Genomic DNA, 17,124 nt, shown 5'->3' on the forward strand with positions numbered 1-17,124 from the left:
TCTATCTAGTTGGGCACCATTCCAGAGCTTTCAAGAAAGACACATAACCTAGGCTGGGTAAGTAGTTCCTCTAGTTTGGTGCGCCTCCAAATTTTTATGTAATCCCATTGATTACTCCTTTGGAGACTCCTGACAGGGCCCGGAAGTACAATAGCCTTGCCCTTCAGAGACACTACACCCAGAAATAAGGTCAGCCAGGTAAGTACTAGAGTCCTTCATCCTTCCTGGGCTGCAGCAGGAAATCACATATCAGGGTAATCCCCACATTTCCCATAACTGGACTGCTCTCCCAGGCACAGTGGGGATGGAGAGATGGAGATGGTTCTAGGGCCAGGTGCCCAGCAGGCCCTGTGCTTCTTTTTCTTCCCAGAGGCTCAGAGGCTCAGTGGCTTCCATCAGGGTACGTGGGGCCTGGGGTGGGGAGTTCAGGCCTTCTTCCAGCTTGGGAGAGCTCCCTAAACTTGAGTTACCTGAACAGGAATGCAAAGTGGCCAAAAATAAGTGTTCTGGAGACAAGCTTACCTGGGTTCATACCCTGGCTCCATCACTGGCCAGCACCATGTGCCTGAGACTTAACTTCTGTCTGTATGTTTCCTCATCTGGAAAATGGAACTTAAAATAGAATCTACCTCAAAGGGTTGTTTTGAGTTAATCCGACAAGCTAATACATGTAAAATGTTTATGACACTGCTTTGCTCACAGAAAGTGCTTAACAAATATTCACTACATTTTATGTGCATGCATTCCTATAAACGTTTGTAAATACAATACAAAGGATAGAAAGACACACTTCTTGGAATGGCTCAAAGAAATCTGATGGTAAATGTGACAATATCAAGGATTAGTGAGAATGTGGAGTGACTGGAACATTGGATGAGAATGTAAAATGGACAGTAATCCTCAAGCAACTTTTCGGCAGTTTCCTAAGAAGTTAAACGTATACTTACCATATGCGCCGGCAACCCCAGTCCTAGTTACTCACTCAAGAGAAATGAAAGCATACATCCACACAAAGAATGCTCAGAGCAATTTTATTCAGAATAATCAGAAAATGGAAACAGCCCGTGTGTTCATCAGCAAGTGGACAGAAGAAACAAGATCTGGAACATCCTTTCAATGGAATGCTGCTCAGCAGCAAGAAGGGATGAAGTACTGACACATGCGACACAGATGAAGCTCAGAAGCACCACGTCAAGCGAAAGAAGCAGACACACAAGGCTACGCACTGTAGGACCTCACTCATACGGCGTCACAGAAACAGCAAAACAACAAGAGCAGAAAACGGTTGCGGGGGCTCAGCAGGGGCTTGGGGAGATGGATCACAAATGGTCATGAGGAGTACGGTAGGATGACAGAAATGTTCTCCATCTTCATGATGAACACTTCATTGTGGACACTTGATATGTCTGTCAAAACTCACAGGAGTGTTCACATATAAAATATAACGTATGCCTGAGTCGCAATCTTACCTATCAGAGGAGGGGAGTGAGTAGGGAGAGGGCACGAAGGATCCTTCTTGTTCTGAACCGTTTGGATTTTTGTAATGAGCACATAATCCATGTACTTGGTAATCGTTTTATTGAAGTTTGAAATAATAATAATGACATATCTACCTTGAAGGGATGTTGTGAGATCCAGACGAAATGAGATAATGATGACCTGTGGATCTTCAAAGTCACAAGGTATAAAGGCCAAGGGGCCTCCATTGAGAGTGACAGCCATGACTCACCTCAGTGACAAAGAGTGTGCGTGGGTCGATGATGTCCAAGAAGTGCCTGAAGCGACCAAAGAAGGATGTCTGGAGAAGGGGCGGGAGAGGAGAGTGGATCAGTTGCTGTACCCCTTTCTCTAGACAATGGGGAACCCACCCACAGCTCGTCCTTACTGTCAGGGTCCCACAGTCACGGGTGATGAACGCCGAGGCCTCTCGCTTCTTGGTGACCTGACGGCAGCTCTCCCAGGTCTGAGGCTTTCCAAAGTCAACTCAGAACGACCATTGAGACATGTCTGACCCAATGTCTCTTCCATGTGCCTCCCATTTTCCTCCCTCTTCTCCCAATGCCCTGAGATCAACTCCGAGCCTTTCAGCAGCTCCAAGAACCAAAAAGCATGACGGCCAGAGGGGCGGTCTGGTCCCCAGCCCTCTCCCAGTCTGCCCGGCCCACCACGGCCTTTGTGCTTTGCTTAGGACTTCAGGAGAGAGGGTCTCTCCCCAAAGTCCAGCACAGGCTCTGCTGCCAGGGAAAGCTCCCCACCGTAGAGCTCAAGCGCGGATACCCAGCTTGCAGCCCTCAGGCCTTCCTTCACCCACGCCTCAGGACAGAGGGCCAGCTCCCCATCCTTATCCCTGAGCAGGGGCCTTGGAAAAGGAGGGCATTGTGCTAAACAGGCCACGGGCATTAGAGAACAGTGAAAGGAAACCAAGCAACGCTGCTGCTGGGCCTTCTGCCCTCAGGACAGAGCCAGTTTGGCAAAGCCAAGCTCCAGGGGAGGAGAGAGGGGACCCAGCGAGGGGACAAAGGGGAAAGCTGCAAACGCTGGGGGTTCATGCCTCACTATCCTCAGGCTCCCTCCCACATCCTCCCTGGAGCCCCACAGCTCTCCAAGCCCAGCCTCCACGCCGGGAAGGAAACAGAACACACCCACTATTTTCCCTTCTCACTAGGACATCAGACCCTGCAGCCAATTTCTGCTCCTTCCCCTCCTCAAAAAAGACCGAAAATAGACCCGGGTCATCACAAGGTCTCCTAACACACCATGGCACCCTCTGCCTGGAGCAGCCTTTCCACCCCTCTCCCGGCTCCAGCCTTTCACAGATCTATCAAGCTTCCACACCATTGCTAACTAAAACAGTCGCTTCTCTAACTTCTTATACATCAGAGGCCTAAACCATCCCCCAACTTACACTCAATGCTCAATCAGAGATGTTCAGAAGTGTAGGCAGAGGTGTGTGCTGAGAACACTCACTGCTGCATTATTTATAAAGGTGAATTGTGAAAATGACGATCCATTCACAGGATGGAACAGCTCAGCCATCATGTTTAGGACAATGTTTATGCCATGCAAAAAGCCTGTGATTTGTGAACTGCATCTAAAAAGCATGATTTCAACTTAGTAGGAGATAAACAGCGAGATGGATATTAAATGGGGAGCAAGGAGACAGGGTGACACCCACTAAAACAAACCAGAGTTCCTTAGAGCAGCGGACCCCAACCTTTTTGGTACCAGAGACCTCTGGTTTCTCGTGGAAGAAATGTTTCCACAGACTGCGGGTGGGGTGGGGGGAAGGGTTCGGGATGATTCAAGCACCTTACCTTGTGCGCTTTATTTCTATTATTATGACATCAGCTCCACCTCAGAGCATCAGGCATTAGATCCCAGAGGTTGGGGACCCCTGACTTAGAGAAGTGGCTGATTCCAGGGCTGAGGTAGGGAACGAACACGATGCGACTGACACATTTTGTTGTGCTAGAAAGGAACGAAGTGCCCCTCCCCAAAATGACGGGGGCATGTCAGAAGGACCAATAAGATGCAAACGGACTCTGTGTCTCTGAGAAGTTTCCAATTGGGTTCACAGTGTATTCTGAAGGGACTGAGTCTAACCATGTGGAAACATCAGACAAACCCAAACTGAGGAGCATTCTGTAAAATAAATGGCCTTGTTCACCAAATATGCCAATGCGGTAAAGACAAAGAAAGGCTGAAAAACTGCCCCACATTAAAGGAAACTGAAGAGATAAGGCGATTGAACATAATGTGTAATTCTTGAATGAATCCTGGACTAGAGGGGGAAATGCGTTCAAGGAGATTGCTGAGACAAAGGATAAAACTGGAATAGGATCACAGATTAATAAAAGGATTGTATCCATGCTAAATTTCCTGAATAACCACACTCTGGTTATTGCTACAGACTGAATATTAGTGTCCTCTCAAAATTCATGTGTTAAAACCCTAAACGCCTAGGTGATGATATTTGGAGGTGAGGCCTTTGAGAGCTGATTATATGAGGGCAGAGCCCTCATGAATGGCATTAACAATCTTATAGAGATGCCAGAGAAACCCCTCACCCTGTTCCACCATGTAAGAACACAGTGAGCTGTCTACGACTAGGAATCAGACCCTCCCCAGACACTGTATCTACCAGTGCCTTTGTCCTGGACTTCCCAGACTTCAGTACTGGGAGAAATTAACTTCTGTTGTTTATAAAGCACCCCATCTATGCTATTTTTACTATAACAGCCCAAACTGACTAAGACAGAGATATAAGAGAATGTCCTTGTTGTTAAGGTTACAATGAAGTATTAAGGGATAGCTGAATAGAATCTACTCTCAAAAGGTTGAGAAAAAAATGATGTGTGGATACACAGGGCAGCAATAAAACCTGGAAATGCAGGTACTATTATTCTATTTACAGATTGAAGATGTTCTTAGTATCATGTGCATTTGCTATCTTGCCTGGCTTTATGGCCACCTGTAGACAAAGAGCATAATAAAGGAAATGTGACAACTGTTGAAAGCTGGTGGACCTAAGCAAAGGGTATACGGAATTGAATTCTTCTTGCAACTTTTCTGTAAGACTGAAACTGCTTCAAAATTAAAAGTTCAAAATTACATTATTTAAAAAGCTACATGAAAATATATTAAAATGTTAAGAGAGATAGCCTCTGGGTAATAAGAATATGGTATATTTTTATTCCCATATCTTTTACATTGCTTTTTAAATGAAAAAAAAATCAGTATTATATTATGTATAATAATATAAAGAAGTAATATTCTATTTTTATAATACGTATTTAAATTAAAATAGACTGATATATTACTTGATTATAAACTGCTGAAGGCTGCGGGCTATTGGATGTTCTTTCTGTATGTGCCTTGGCTCCTAGTCAGGTGTTCCATAAATACATCAGCCCCAACACGAACGAGTGGGCTGCTGAGCAGCCAGTGCCCTGGAGGCTTCCTGGAGTGATGCAGCTGGGCTGGACCTTGAACGGAGGGTAGGATGTGAAAGGGATAAGAGTATTAGCAGTTAGCATCCCAGGGAGGGAAGAGGATCAGCAGAGGGGAGGGCCCGGAGGAGAACGGCCTAAGGGAAGTGCTTCTTGCAGATGATCCAGGAAAACATCCAGCCTCTGACTTGCCCTGTGGCCCATCACCGTTTTCATTCTGTCCCGGCCTGCTGACCCTGCTGTATCACTCTCCACCACTGCCACTGGGAGAGAGTCCTAAGTAAAGCATTTCGCTCCATAGATGCCTACCAACCCCTACGGGACTAGCTGATGGAAGACCACAGTGAACAAGCCCACAAGGAGCTGAGACCATCAAGAGAGACAAACAAGTAAAGAGATAACTATAAAACTAAGTGAGGCATCATAACGGGCACTGGGGACACAGGTTATTTCTCCCTAGTGAGTCAGGAAGCTTCCCAGAAGAGCTGGGATGGGCGGATGGATGAATTTACCGAGGAGAGAAGGGTATCAGCAGGAGCGCAAAGGCATGCAGGTTCAGGTCAGAAGCTGCACCTGGCTCCTGCAGTTTATTCAGTCATTCACCAGAAAGCTACTGGAGACCTATTGTGTGCCCAAGGCTGTGCTAGTCCTGAGCATAGAGCAAAGTTGACTGGTTGGGGGAACGAGGAATAATATAGTCATAGTAATGCCCAGATTTCTAGTCAGACACTATGCTTACTAACCAGGATGAGGAAAGCAAGAAGCGTATTGATTCAGTGGAGAGGAAGATAACAGTTCTGGGTTGGTCATGTACACTTGGGACACTTAAGAGCCTTCCAGATGTAACTTTTCAATAAACACTTACACATAAAGGTCTGAGATTCCCTTTATGTGCACACATGACAATGTCCTAACCCAATCAGCCAAAGAACCTCCTCTTGACCCACCAGGGGGAAAGTTAGGCTTCCTGACTCACGGCAACGATGGACACCACAAAGCAGAGGAACCATAAGGCATTTTGTCAAACAAGGGAGGAAAAACTGAGTTAGTGCAGAATCCTGCAGAAAGGTAGAGCAAAATTTAAATGAAACGGTACATTAACAGGCTCAAGGCAAAGCAGGGCTGTGGGGAAGAGGCCTACATAGATCTGGACTGAGAAGTAAACAGAGGGTTTTGTTTCTTAAAAACTATAAAATTCAGTTAACTATGGCATGGGATGTCCAGAAACTCCTTATTTGAAGCCCTGCCCTTGTATTGATTCTCTGAGTCAAAGACCCACCAATCAAAAGCAGGATGTTTCAATCCTCTTGCCAAGTAGAGGAGGTCATCAATACCTGGTTCTATTAATAGAAGGATTGAGCCATTAGCCATTGCAGTCACTGACTTTCAACACACCCTGAAAGGAGTCTAAGGCAGAGCACTCTGTGCTCTAGGAAGACTGGTAGAACAGCCCTTCAGAGAGTTAAGTATTTCAGGAGACACTTTTTATGAACCTGGATTCTTACATCTTCCCATTCTTAGAAAAGCACTAAACCCATTAATTAAGATATCTGTTCCTCACATATAGCAGCAACCTTCTGAGATGTGTGCTTGATTACACGTAACCCTTTTGCCAAAATCACACACATGCTGACCTCTCCCCTCTTACCTCTTCATAGCTCTCTGAGCGGCTGCCTCCCAGACTATAGTCCTCAATAGACACTGCTACTGCTGCTGCTGCTGCTAAGTCACTTCAGTCGTGTCCGACTCTGTGTGACCCCAGAGACGGCAGCCCACCAGGCTCCCTCGTCCCTGGGATTCTCCAGGCAAGAACACTGGAGTGGGTTGCCATTTCCTTCTCCAATGCATGAAAGTGAAAAGTGAAAGTGAAGTCGCTCAGTCGTATCCGACTCTTAGCGACCCCATGGACTGCAGCCTACCAGGCTCCTCTGTCCATGGGATTTTCCAGGCAAGAGTGCTGGAGTGGGGTGCCATTGCAAATAAACTCAACTCACAGTTCTTACAGGCTGCGTTTTTGTGTTTGTTTTCCTCAATATTGATCCTACTGATATAAACAGCACGTGAGTGAGTGACAGTCACTCAGTTGTGTCCAGCTCTTTGTAATCCCATGGACTGTACAGCCTGGATTTTAGACTGTAGCCTGAGAGGCTCCTCTGCCCGTGGAATTCTGCAGACAAGAGTACTGGAGTGGGTTGCCATTTTCTTCTCCATTTAAGCAGCGAAGTTCCTGGCAATCCATAACCTTGGAGAATGTGATTTCTCAGTGAGTACAAAAGAATGGCTACTCAGTGAAGGAGGCGGCTGGGGCCCCTCAGAGCTGTGTAGGCCTGGAGAGAAGTACTCTTTGTAGCTGCCATCATGTGTCTGTCTTCCCAGCCTGATGCATAACATGGCAACCTCCTCAGTCTTTATTTTCTCAACAGTTTAGTAACATGGTCTTTTTTTTTTTTTTGCCCTCCAAAATTCACTTTTTACCCCATCAGATAATCAGTGGATTTTTTTTTTCCTTCCCTTTTTCTTCAACGGAAGAGTGAGTAAAGTAATTCCTTCCCATTCCTCTCACATGAAAGGTGAGTCAGCTACTTCTCAGCAGGGGCTCGCAGCCTGCTGCTTCCTAACTCCCAGACCCGGCCCAGGAGAGCAGAGCCAGAGAGCTGCCTCGAGCAGCAGCCCAGGGCAAAGGCCTGAGAAGAGACTGACAGCGGGCTTGTATCCAGACCTCTACACAACTGCACTTCTCATCCAGACTGCTCATCTGGATGAGGAACTCATCTGGATGAGGAACTCACTGATGAGGCACTCACTGAAGCTGTAGCCCAACAGCAGATAGGCTGGACCAGCTCAGTGGTCCTCACTCGGAGGACGGAATCCCCTGGGTTTTCTAAAATCCAGGCTGTACACCCAGGGATTCGAATTCTAGTGGCCTGGGGTGGGCTCGGGGCATGAGAGTCTGTTTAAAAACCCGACCAGGTGATTACTGTGCAGCAGGGGTGAGAACCACTGGACTCGAAGGTGCTGACCGTCTCCAAGGCACAAAGAAGCCCTAGGACCAGCCCTGCGACACAGTTGCTCTCTAGCCTATAGGACGCACATGATTTAAAACATAACCACCTGCAAGGCACTTTCACTTCAGAACTTACTTCAGTAAACTATATGAGAAACTGCCCCATTGCCTCCTGACTCTCAGCCCACACAAACCTCTCCACCCTGAAGTGAAGAGTGCATTTCTGGGCCCACAAGCTGCCCGGACCCCAGAGGCAGCCCTCAACAAGCCACCTGCTCTGTTCTCATAGGCCTCGGTGGATTCGGGGCCCAGCACACACAGCATACCTATACCCCCAGGCATCTTCGCAGATAAGTGAGATTCTGAAGGAACAAGGAAGTTTAAAAATAATCATAATAAAGCAAACATTTCTGGATAGATTAAATCACAAATGGAAAGAATCATGTATGTTTTTTTCCTGTCCTGGGGCCTCAACTTGCCAAAAATGGTGTCAGCCCTAAAGGAAGAAAAGAGTGGGTTCAGGAAAGGAAATGAGTAGAAAAGAAGCAAAGGGAGCAGTCAGAACACAGAGCTCCCCCATGCACTCTGGCCATTTCACCAGGTAACATGTGGCCATGGGTAAGAGCATGGACTTGAAGTTTACAGGAACAACAGGGGGCAGAGGAGCATCTTAACTAATACCACAGAGAAGCCTTCAGCCACGTTCAGAACAGGAAAATTGTACAGGACAAACAACCCAGTTTCTTCAACAAATACTGGGTTGGCCAAAAGGTTTGCTTGCAAAACTTGAACAAACATTTTGGCCAACCCAATAGAAAGAAAGAGGGATGAACCAATAGATTAACGTATCAGTCAAATATAATGTGTGCGCTCTGTGGGTTCTGATCGAAACAAAGCAATTGTTTTTAAAACACAGTAAGGGAAATGTGAACAGTGCAATGGACTGAACGCCTGTCCCCATACTCCCAAAGTCAGCGTTGAAATCCTAACACCCACCTCCCACCTCAAGGTGATTGTTTTAAGAAGTGGTTTCTTTGGGGAAGTATTAATGTCCTTATAAAAGAAACCCCAGAAAGATCCCTCCTCCCTTCTGCCATGGGTTTCAGCTAGAAGACGCTATCTATGAACAAGAAAGTTAGCTCTCATCAGACAATGAATCTGCCGGTGCCTTGATCTTGGACTTCCAGCTTTGAGAACTGTAAAAAATAAATTTCTGTTGTTTACAAGCTACCCAATCTACAGTATTTTGTTACTGCAGTCCAAACGGACTGGTTTGATGATATTAAGAAATAATTATTTTAGGTGTGTTAATGGTATAGTGGTTATGTTAAAACTAATTTAAAAATCCCCTGATATCATATGAAAAAGAAGGCACTTCACCTCTGTGATATTCTCTCCGTAAAACCCATAACTGTCTAACCATGAGAAAAACACTAGACAAACCCCAACTGAGGGACCTTCTAAAAAATACTTGACCAGTACTTCTCAAAACTGGTCATTAATAGTCAAGGTCATTAAATAGAAGGTAAGTCTGAAAAACTGTCATAAAACAGAGGGCAGACTGAGGAGACATGACAACTAAATGCGATGTGGGATCCTAGAACAGAAGAATAACATTAGTGTAAAAAATAGTAAAATCCAACAGTCTGGAGTATAGTTAATAGTAATGCTGGTTTCTTATTCCGACAAATGTGCCACGGTAATCAGAGAAGATGACTTTAGGGGAAACGAGGTGAGGCTTATTCAGGAATCCTGCTACTCAAATTCTGCACACATGAAATGATTTCCAATGGTAAAAAGTGTATTTAGAAAAGCTAACTTAAACAGTCTTTCTGTTTTAGAGTTACCTATAGCAGGTAGAGTGAATAATGGGCTTCGCATTAAAATAATTCCCTGATTGAGGGTGGGAGGCATAGAAACGAAGCTGGCCTAACACTGGTAATTGCTGAAGTTGGGTGATGGGTACACAGGAGTTCACTGACAATTGTCCTCAATTTTGTATGTTTGAAAATTTCCCTAATAAAAAAGTTGACAATAAACAGAAAACCGCAGACTCTGGAGCCAGACTGCCTACTGAATCTGTTTCTTTGTGTGCCAGTTTTCTCACCTAGAATATATAGGGTAATTGTCTCAACCTGTCTCCCATGGTTGTCATGAAAATTAAATTGGTCAATACATGAAAAGGTTAGAACAATGCTTGGCTAGCATCATCATCTTATGGGGAGAAAGATGTTCACAGACCAAAGCCCATTGAAGCAAGCTTTCTCCACCCTCTGACACGGCTCAGAGCTCCTCCTTCCCCTGCCCCCTACAGAGAGAGATCCTTGAGGAATGAAAGCAAGAAGGGTTCTGGGGGACTCCAGGGAGTAAGGAAAGACTCTGTGCAGTCTTGCAGAAAATGGTGTTATTGGTTAGTGGATTAAGAGCAGTGTCCCTGGTGTGGGCTCTGGGACTGAACCCTGGATTATGAACCATTCAGGGTTCAACGTGCTGAACACAACCAGTGTGGTTGGAAGCAGGATTCCAGGGAATGGATGGGGGTTTGACTGGAGGGCAGCAGAGGTGGGCCATGCAGGCCTTTGGGGTCTTCAAAATAGAGGTCTTTACCTCAGAAGCAGGGAAAGCCACTGGAAGGCGTTTAAGAACATACGTGTTGAGGGAGGGTGCAGCATCGCCTGATCAGACCTGCACTGTTGGAACTCTGCCATGTGAAGAGGAAGGGATTGGAAGAGGGCCAGAGTGCAAGCAGGGAGACCTGGTAGGAAGCTTCTGCAGTGGCTCAAGAGATCAGTGAATGGCAGCTCAGTCTAGGATTCCAGCAGTGGAGACAAGTGGATCTGAGAGCTATATGAGATGAAAATCCTGTTTGTATTTAGAGGGTGAAGGAGAGGAAGTCACAGGGCTCTCTGGGTCTCTTGGAGTCAACTTGATGGCAGTTTGGGCTGCTTGCACAACCAGGGAGTCGTGTGAGAGGGGCAGAACTGGAGGAAAGGCAGGTTCCTTAACATGAACGAATATCACATGCACTGTGCTTTACACAGGGCTGGAGGAGAGCTGCTGCAAAAGCAAATAGAGCAAACACCTGCTGCCCTCGGGAGTGGTGCCAAAAAGAGGTACCAGCAACGGCTGCCTCGACAAACTAGCCTCAAGTATGCGTTTACGTCTCCAGCAGGGATAACAGCAATGGGCTCCGTCATTCGGAGCCACTAGGAGGTTCTCAAATATCTGTGTGTGACTGTCCCAGGACAGTTGCTGGAAAAAAAAATGAACCCATAAATTAATTGAGCACATTACTATGTGCTGAGCCCCAGCTCAGGGTATCATGAAGACAGGGGGAACTACAAGAGCAGCCCCTCCTCTCAGAGTGTGTTCACCAGTGTTGAGGAGGACCAGTAATCACACAGAGGAGTAGGGATATTAGAGGACCACAGGGCAGACTGCAGTAAAGGCTGACTTATGAGGATCCCACTCGGGGTAGTCAAAGAGCTGGGCAGGAAGGGGTCCCATCAGGGGATAAGGGAAAGAAGGGAGGAAGTGTTTAAAAGGAGGTGGGCCTGAGTCTTGAAGGACTAGTAGAATGTGGGGTTGGGGAGTGGGGAAGTGGTCAGCTAATGAAGGGTCACTCAAGTCCAGGCACAGGCACCCCAACAGGCCATTCGGGTGGCACCTTGCACTGGCAGGGTGACATCAGTCTCCCCTTAGATACTTGCATGCTGAGATGGTTTATTTTTCAAAGGAATTAAAGTCTTGTTTTAAAACAGTGAGGATATTTTCTCAGAAGGCTCAAAAGCGCAGCTCCTTAATTAGCAAATCTCAGTGCACCGCTTTGCTGGAACCAGTCCCTCTCCCACCAACATGATAATAACCAACCAATCAACCACCGCACCGATCTTGGTACAACTTTCTTTCTTCCTGCAAACTTCTTTCCATCCACCTCCGTGGCGTTCCCCCCGCCCCCCAACCCCAGGCAAGCCTGATTCACTTTAGCCAAGTCTCTTTGCCCCTTTTCTTAACAAAGTCCAGCAGGGACCCGGGTATGCGGTGTAGGAAAGGTCCCTCCCAGGCTCCTGCCCGGGCAATAAGTCTGAACTGCGGACTCTCTCTCCTGGGCCGAGGGAGAGGAAGAGACGCCCTGTCGTGAGGAGAGGAGGGTCCGAAGGAAAAGGACGACTGTCACCGTGCTCCGAAGAGCCATATAGGGTCGGACAGAGACGAGCGCTTCGTGGAGATCGCAGCGGGTTAGGGGGCTGGGGTAAGCTCCCGGGGACGCGGACCCTCCGAGCTCCGGGGATGACACAGCGTTTCCTCTGCACCCCCGGCTCTCCCCGCACGTCCTCACTCCATCCCCGACAGGGCACCTGCCGGCCGACTGGCTGCATCAGCGGAGGGGGCAGGGGTCGCCAGGCACCCCTCGGCAGGCGGTCCTAACCCATCCCCACTGCGGACCTTGCTTGGGGTGGAGAGCTGGGAGGGGAGCAGCTCGGAAAGAATGTGGGTCACCAACCGGGGAAAAAGTTAGAAGGCGTCTCGACCACGCCAACTTTTCACCCAGGGCCGGATTCGAACTTTCCGCTTGGAGTGGGCGGCTGCACTGCCCAAGCGACCCTGAAGAAGCAGCTTGGATCCCGGGGCTAGGATCCCCGGCCGCGGCGGGCAGTGTCCAATCACAGAGCGCCTCTGGCAGGAAGGGCTGGAGGGCGCGGGCGGCTGGGGAATGACGGCGCCGATGGCCAATAGGGAGCCAATACATCAGCCCTCGCCCACCCCACTGACCAATGGGAAAAAGGTGACTGTGGCCGAGGTCCACCAGGCAGTAGCTGCAGGCTCCCTGGTGGCCGCGGGTCGGAGAGCCTAGGGCTAAAGAGGCTTTTGGAGAGGAGTTTGCTCGCCCTCCCTGTGCCACCCACCGACCCTCAAGCCACAGCCCGGTCCTCACCTGCTGGAAGCGGGGTTTGCCCAGCTGGAAAGGCGGTGCATCGGTCGAGGCATTAGCGGCACTAGCCGCCGCCGCCGATGCTGTAGTCGCTGTATCCGCCATGGCCACTGACGCCTGCAATCTCCGGCCCTTTTAAAATGTCCCTCCTCGGCCCCCGCCACAGCTGCCTGTCCCGATTGGCCATAAGCTACCGCAGCAAGCCGAAGGCGCAAAGGGTTGTGGGGAGTGTAGTTTTTCTTGTCTCGGAGCTTGACAACCCTAGACTGCGGAGAGTTCCTATGACTCAGACTGGGTCTGGGTTCCTGCCGCTAATTTTGCAGGCGTCGGCAGTCCGAGAAGAGGGCGCGTGTACGTCTCTTAAGATCTCAGTAGGGGTCAGTCGGGCGACCCCTCGCTGGTACTGCCCCTAGAATTTTGAGTTCAACCAGTGGGCGTCGCCCCTGGAGCTGCAGCCCAGAAGGACACTACTGATATGGGCCCGACCCTTGGACCAGATGGGCAAGGACTCCAGACGTAGTAGGGAAATCTTGGAAAGCTTTTTTACGAAGAATCGCACTGCAGAATCTTCATGCAGGTCCTTCTGTCACCACACTGTCCCTTGGCTCTTGCTCTCCAGTCACCCTGATTCAGCTCCTGGAGCATTCTGGGCGCTCGTCGCCATTGACCCAGAAGATATTAACTTTTGGCCTTGGCCTAACGCAGGCTCTCTCTGGCTTCAGCCTGAATATTGCGTTTCCCGATCCTCGCCCTGCTTGGGCAAAATCTTACATGTTCCTATCAGCCAGCACTTTCCTTTCGCAGCCGTTGCATTTATAATTATTTATGGTTTTGAGTCGAAGGCAATGGCACCCCACTTCAGTGCTCTTGCCTGGAAAATTCCATGGATGGAGGAGCCTGGTGGGCTTCAGTCCACGGGGTCGCTAAGAGTCAGACACGACTAAGTGACTTCACTTTCACTTTTCACTTTCATGCGTTGGGGAAGGAAATGGCAACCCACTCCAGTGTTCTTGCCTGGAGAACCCCAGGGACGGGGGAGCCTGGTGGGGGAGCCTGCCATCTATGGGGTCGCACAGAGTTGGACATGACTGCAGCAGCAGCATGGTTTTGAGTATCTGCCTTTTCTTCTGTGGGGTCCACAGGACAGGAGTTGTGACTTTGGGATTCATTGCTAAGTCCTCAGTGCTGAGAGGGCTCAAGCAGAGACTCAAATATCCTATTGCTGTAAGAGTTAAAACAGCAGGGGCTTAAGAGCCCTGGCAGCCTTCTCTTCCTCTGGCCAACAGAAGATCTGTTCTGGGTGCAATTCCAGGGCAGGAAGAGAACTGGGATGGGGAAGGGGAGTTTCAGAAATGCTTAATAACCATCAGGTACAAGGACTTTCCCTTAAGCAAGAGTACCACCAACTGTAGAGCAAGGCGCCAGCAGGGATAATAAACACACTCATGCAGAATAGACTAGCAGATTCCCAGCTGAATTATCTGGTCAGTGAGCCAGGCTAGGGGGAGGACTATGGGAAGGACAGAGGGAGAGCTGCCTGTTTTGCCCAAGAGGGCAGCAGAAATGTTTGGTTTTGACCTTAGGAACTTCCCTCCCCACTGACCAACTTTGAGTCTCCTCAGGCTTATGGTGAAGTGCAGGGTTGGCTCATGCCTTCTGGACACTGCATTATCTGTAGCAGTCAGTTCCTCATTCATATTAAACCATAAGAAACAGACTTTGCCTAGCTGTGGAGAGTCTAGCTGGCCATGAAGAACCATTTGTATCTTGGATCTGTATCTCATCCTTCCCTACTAGACTAAGTGGCTTGAGAGTAGGAATCGAGTCTTGAAATCCCTCTGTTATTTCCCACAGTACTCAACAAGTATGGGCAACCTGGGAATGAGAAAAGACAGCCCAGCCCACTAGGCAACACTGTGCTGCTGCCCCTGAGGTCAGGGCAGGGACAGTATCATCCGAGAACCCCATCATCTTGATTAAAAGCTGCTTTCTTCCTGAAGAAGCCTCCTTCATATGCCTATCAACAGTAACACAACAGAGCCACCTACAGTATGTTAATTTTTTATTCATCATAAAGTGCTCAAAACATGAAGAACAAGCTCTTTATAAACAGGCGTTACAACTAGGAAGACAAACAGCAAAGCAGTACTGTGCCTGCTCCTGCCCACCTCACCTGCAGCTCTTGCTCCCTGCCCACCTCACCTGCAGCACTTCTCCAAGTGGTGGCCAGGAGCAGAAACAGCCACAAGAACCCTGGGCTTCAACCCAAAACTCTTTTAAAGAGACCTCTGCCCTGGGCATTTTAGAAGCCCACAACCAAGGGTGAGCAGAAGACCAGGGTCAGGACTGGGACTGAATAGTGCCCAGAGGAACATCGAGTAGAGGAGTAATCCCCCTCCTCCTGAAGTGACACCCTCGTGACCCCCCCAAAACATGACTGAAGTCTTGAGCACCCATGGACACTCTTCAGCTTTGCTGAGTGATTCTTAAGGTAGATGACATGACAAGGGCTTTCCCCTGTGTGTGGGGCTTCATCCTGGCAGAAGGAAGACATCACCAGACAGCACATCCCTTCCCGTGGCTTTCCAAGTGACCCCACAAGCCGTCTCACGAAGAAGAGGTGGCCACAGAGGAGCTCTCACGTTTTCAGCGGGCCAGAAGTATCCCCCCTTCAGCACCTCCTCACCCCACAGGGTTTGCTAAGGCAGAGTGCCCCCAGCCACCAAAGATTTCCCTGCAGATGCCATGGGGAAGCCTGTTAAGTTTTCTGCAAGCAAACCAGAGGCGGTGTCAAAGGGTAGACACTTTGTTTCAAAGTGCACTGCAGCAAAGCCAGGCAAGGACATGGGGCAGAAGGGACAGGCTAGTCAGCAGCTAGTGGATGAATGGGAGGGCAAGAAAGGCTTCTTCCTAAGTATAGGCAGGGTGGGACCTCCCACTTCCAGAATGTGGTTTTTATCCTAAGACCCTCCTCAACTGGGGAGGTGGAGATGGCAGGGAGGCTGAGGGAGCAGCAGCAGCTTGGCCAGACCCTTAGCTGGAATTAATTCTACGGGAAGGGGCAGAGCATGCAGCAGCACTGCCCTACCCTCCTTTCCCACTCCCAGGCTCCCAAGAGATCCAACCCCATGTGCTCAACAGGAGGAAAGGGGAACACCAATTAGGGGGAGAGGTCTACATCCAGAGGCTTTTGACCCCACCCACAAAAGGCACATTTTAATTGGTTTCCAAAAGTTCAAACCCTGCAGTAGCAGGGTTTTGGTATCTAGACAGGCAACGAGAACAGAGCTGGAGGCTTGATCCCCAAACATAAGCAACCCAAAGGCCGGAGGTGAGTGAGGAGGCGCTCTCCCAACTCTGGCCTCAGCTCTCCACACATTCACACATGACACTCACTCGATGCAAAAGTCAGAAGAGGAGGGTGGGGAGTGGCCTCCGTCTTCTCCCTCCATCCACGCTGCACTCGATCATGAAACAAGCAGACTCGGACATGGCAGAGAAAGGCTAGACCACGAGGCTCCCGCTCCCGGGGGAATGGATGTGAGGCTGAAGAGTAGGTACCCTGGTTGCCCACAACTCACAGATATCTGGGCAGCTTGGTCCCTGCCACAGCCCCAATAATACTAGGAGCCCTCCATAGGCTGGAGGGAGGTGTAGAGGACAAGGGTTTAGCTGTGGAAGAAATGGGGGTAATAAAGTATGTCCCAGGTACCACATCAAATTGGAGCTCACCCTGGTTTCATCTTGAGGGCTAAATTCTTTGTTCCAATTCCCTGGAGCCCCCATAGCTAAGGGGTATGAAAACAGGCAGGTGGGAAAGACCCAGAGCTCCCAAAGACACACAGGTTGTCCACAGTACTTGACGGTGCCAGTGGGAGTCCCCACGGCCCGCTTTCCAGCAGCCCCGGCTGAGGGAGGAGACAGGGGGAACAGGCTGGGGCTTAGTTCAGCAGGAGAGAGGGAGTAGCCCTGTGGGATAGCAGGTCTGCGCCAACCCTCCGGGATGGGGCTGAAGGGGGCTACTTGGGAGGAGCGGGGGGGATCTGCAGCAGCGTGGGCGAGCTCTCCATGATCCGCACCAGCAGCCGGTCGATGTAGCTCTCCAGCTCCTGCACATGCTCGTCCCGCTGGCTCAGCTCCCGCTCCCGCTGCAGAAGCAGGCCGATGAGCTCGTCGTGGGTCAGGTGGTAGTATTTGGCCGACTGGTCCAGCACACCCGAGTCCTGAGGCCAGACGGA

At 49.2% G+C, this 17,124-nt stretch overlaps 2 protein-coding genes across 6 annotated transcripts in view; both read right to left on the bottom strand.

Moving 5' to 3' along the window:
- Positions 1-13,045, bottom strand: part of SFXN5 (sideroflexin 5) — a 130,357-nt gene extending 117,312 nt beyond the window's left edge. For all 3 annotated transcript variants that reach the window (XM_070379804.1, XM_005901331.3, XM_070379805.1), the window contains exons 1-2: positions 12,890-13,045; positions 1,730-1,798 (exon numbers count right to left, since the gene is read on the bottom strand). In XM_070379804.1, coding sequence (XP_070235905.1) covers positions 1,730-1,798; positions 12,890-12,991 — 171 coding nt within the window. In that variant the 5' untranslated portion in view covers positions 12,992-13,045. The remainder of the gene's footprint in view (positions 1-1,729; positions 1,799-12,889) is intronic.
- A 1,888-nt stretch (positions 13,046-14,933) lies between these two features.
- The window catches only part of RAB11FIP5 (RAB11 family interacting protein 5), a 43,420-nt gene continuing 41,229 nt past the window's right edge, over positions 14,934-17,124 (bottom strand). For all 3 annotated transcript variants that reach the window (XM_070379806.1, XM_070379807.1, XM_005901332.2), the window contains one exon: positions 14,934-17,109. In XM_070379806.1, coding sequence (XP_070235907.1) covers positions 16,906-17,109 — 204 coding nt within the window. In that variant the 3' untranslated portion in view covers positions 14,934-16,905. The remainder of the gene's footprint in view (positions 17,110-17,124) is intronic.

The sequence above is a fragment of the Bos mutus genome, chromosome 11 (genome assembly GCF_027580195.1).
Source record: "Bos mutus isolate GX-2022 chromosome 11, NWIPB_WYAK_1.1, whole genome shotgun sequence".
In the NCBI taxonomy this organism is placed as follows: domain Eukaryota; kingdom Metazoa; phylum Chordata; class Mammalia; order Artiodactyla; family Bovidae; genus Bos; species Bos mutus.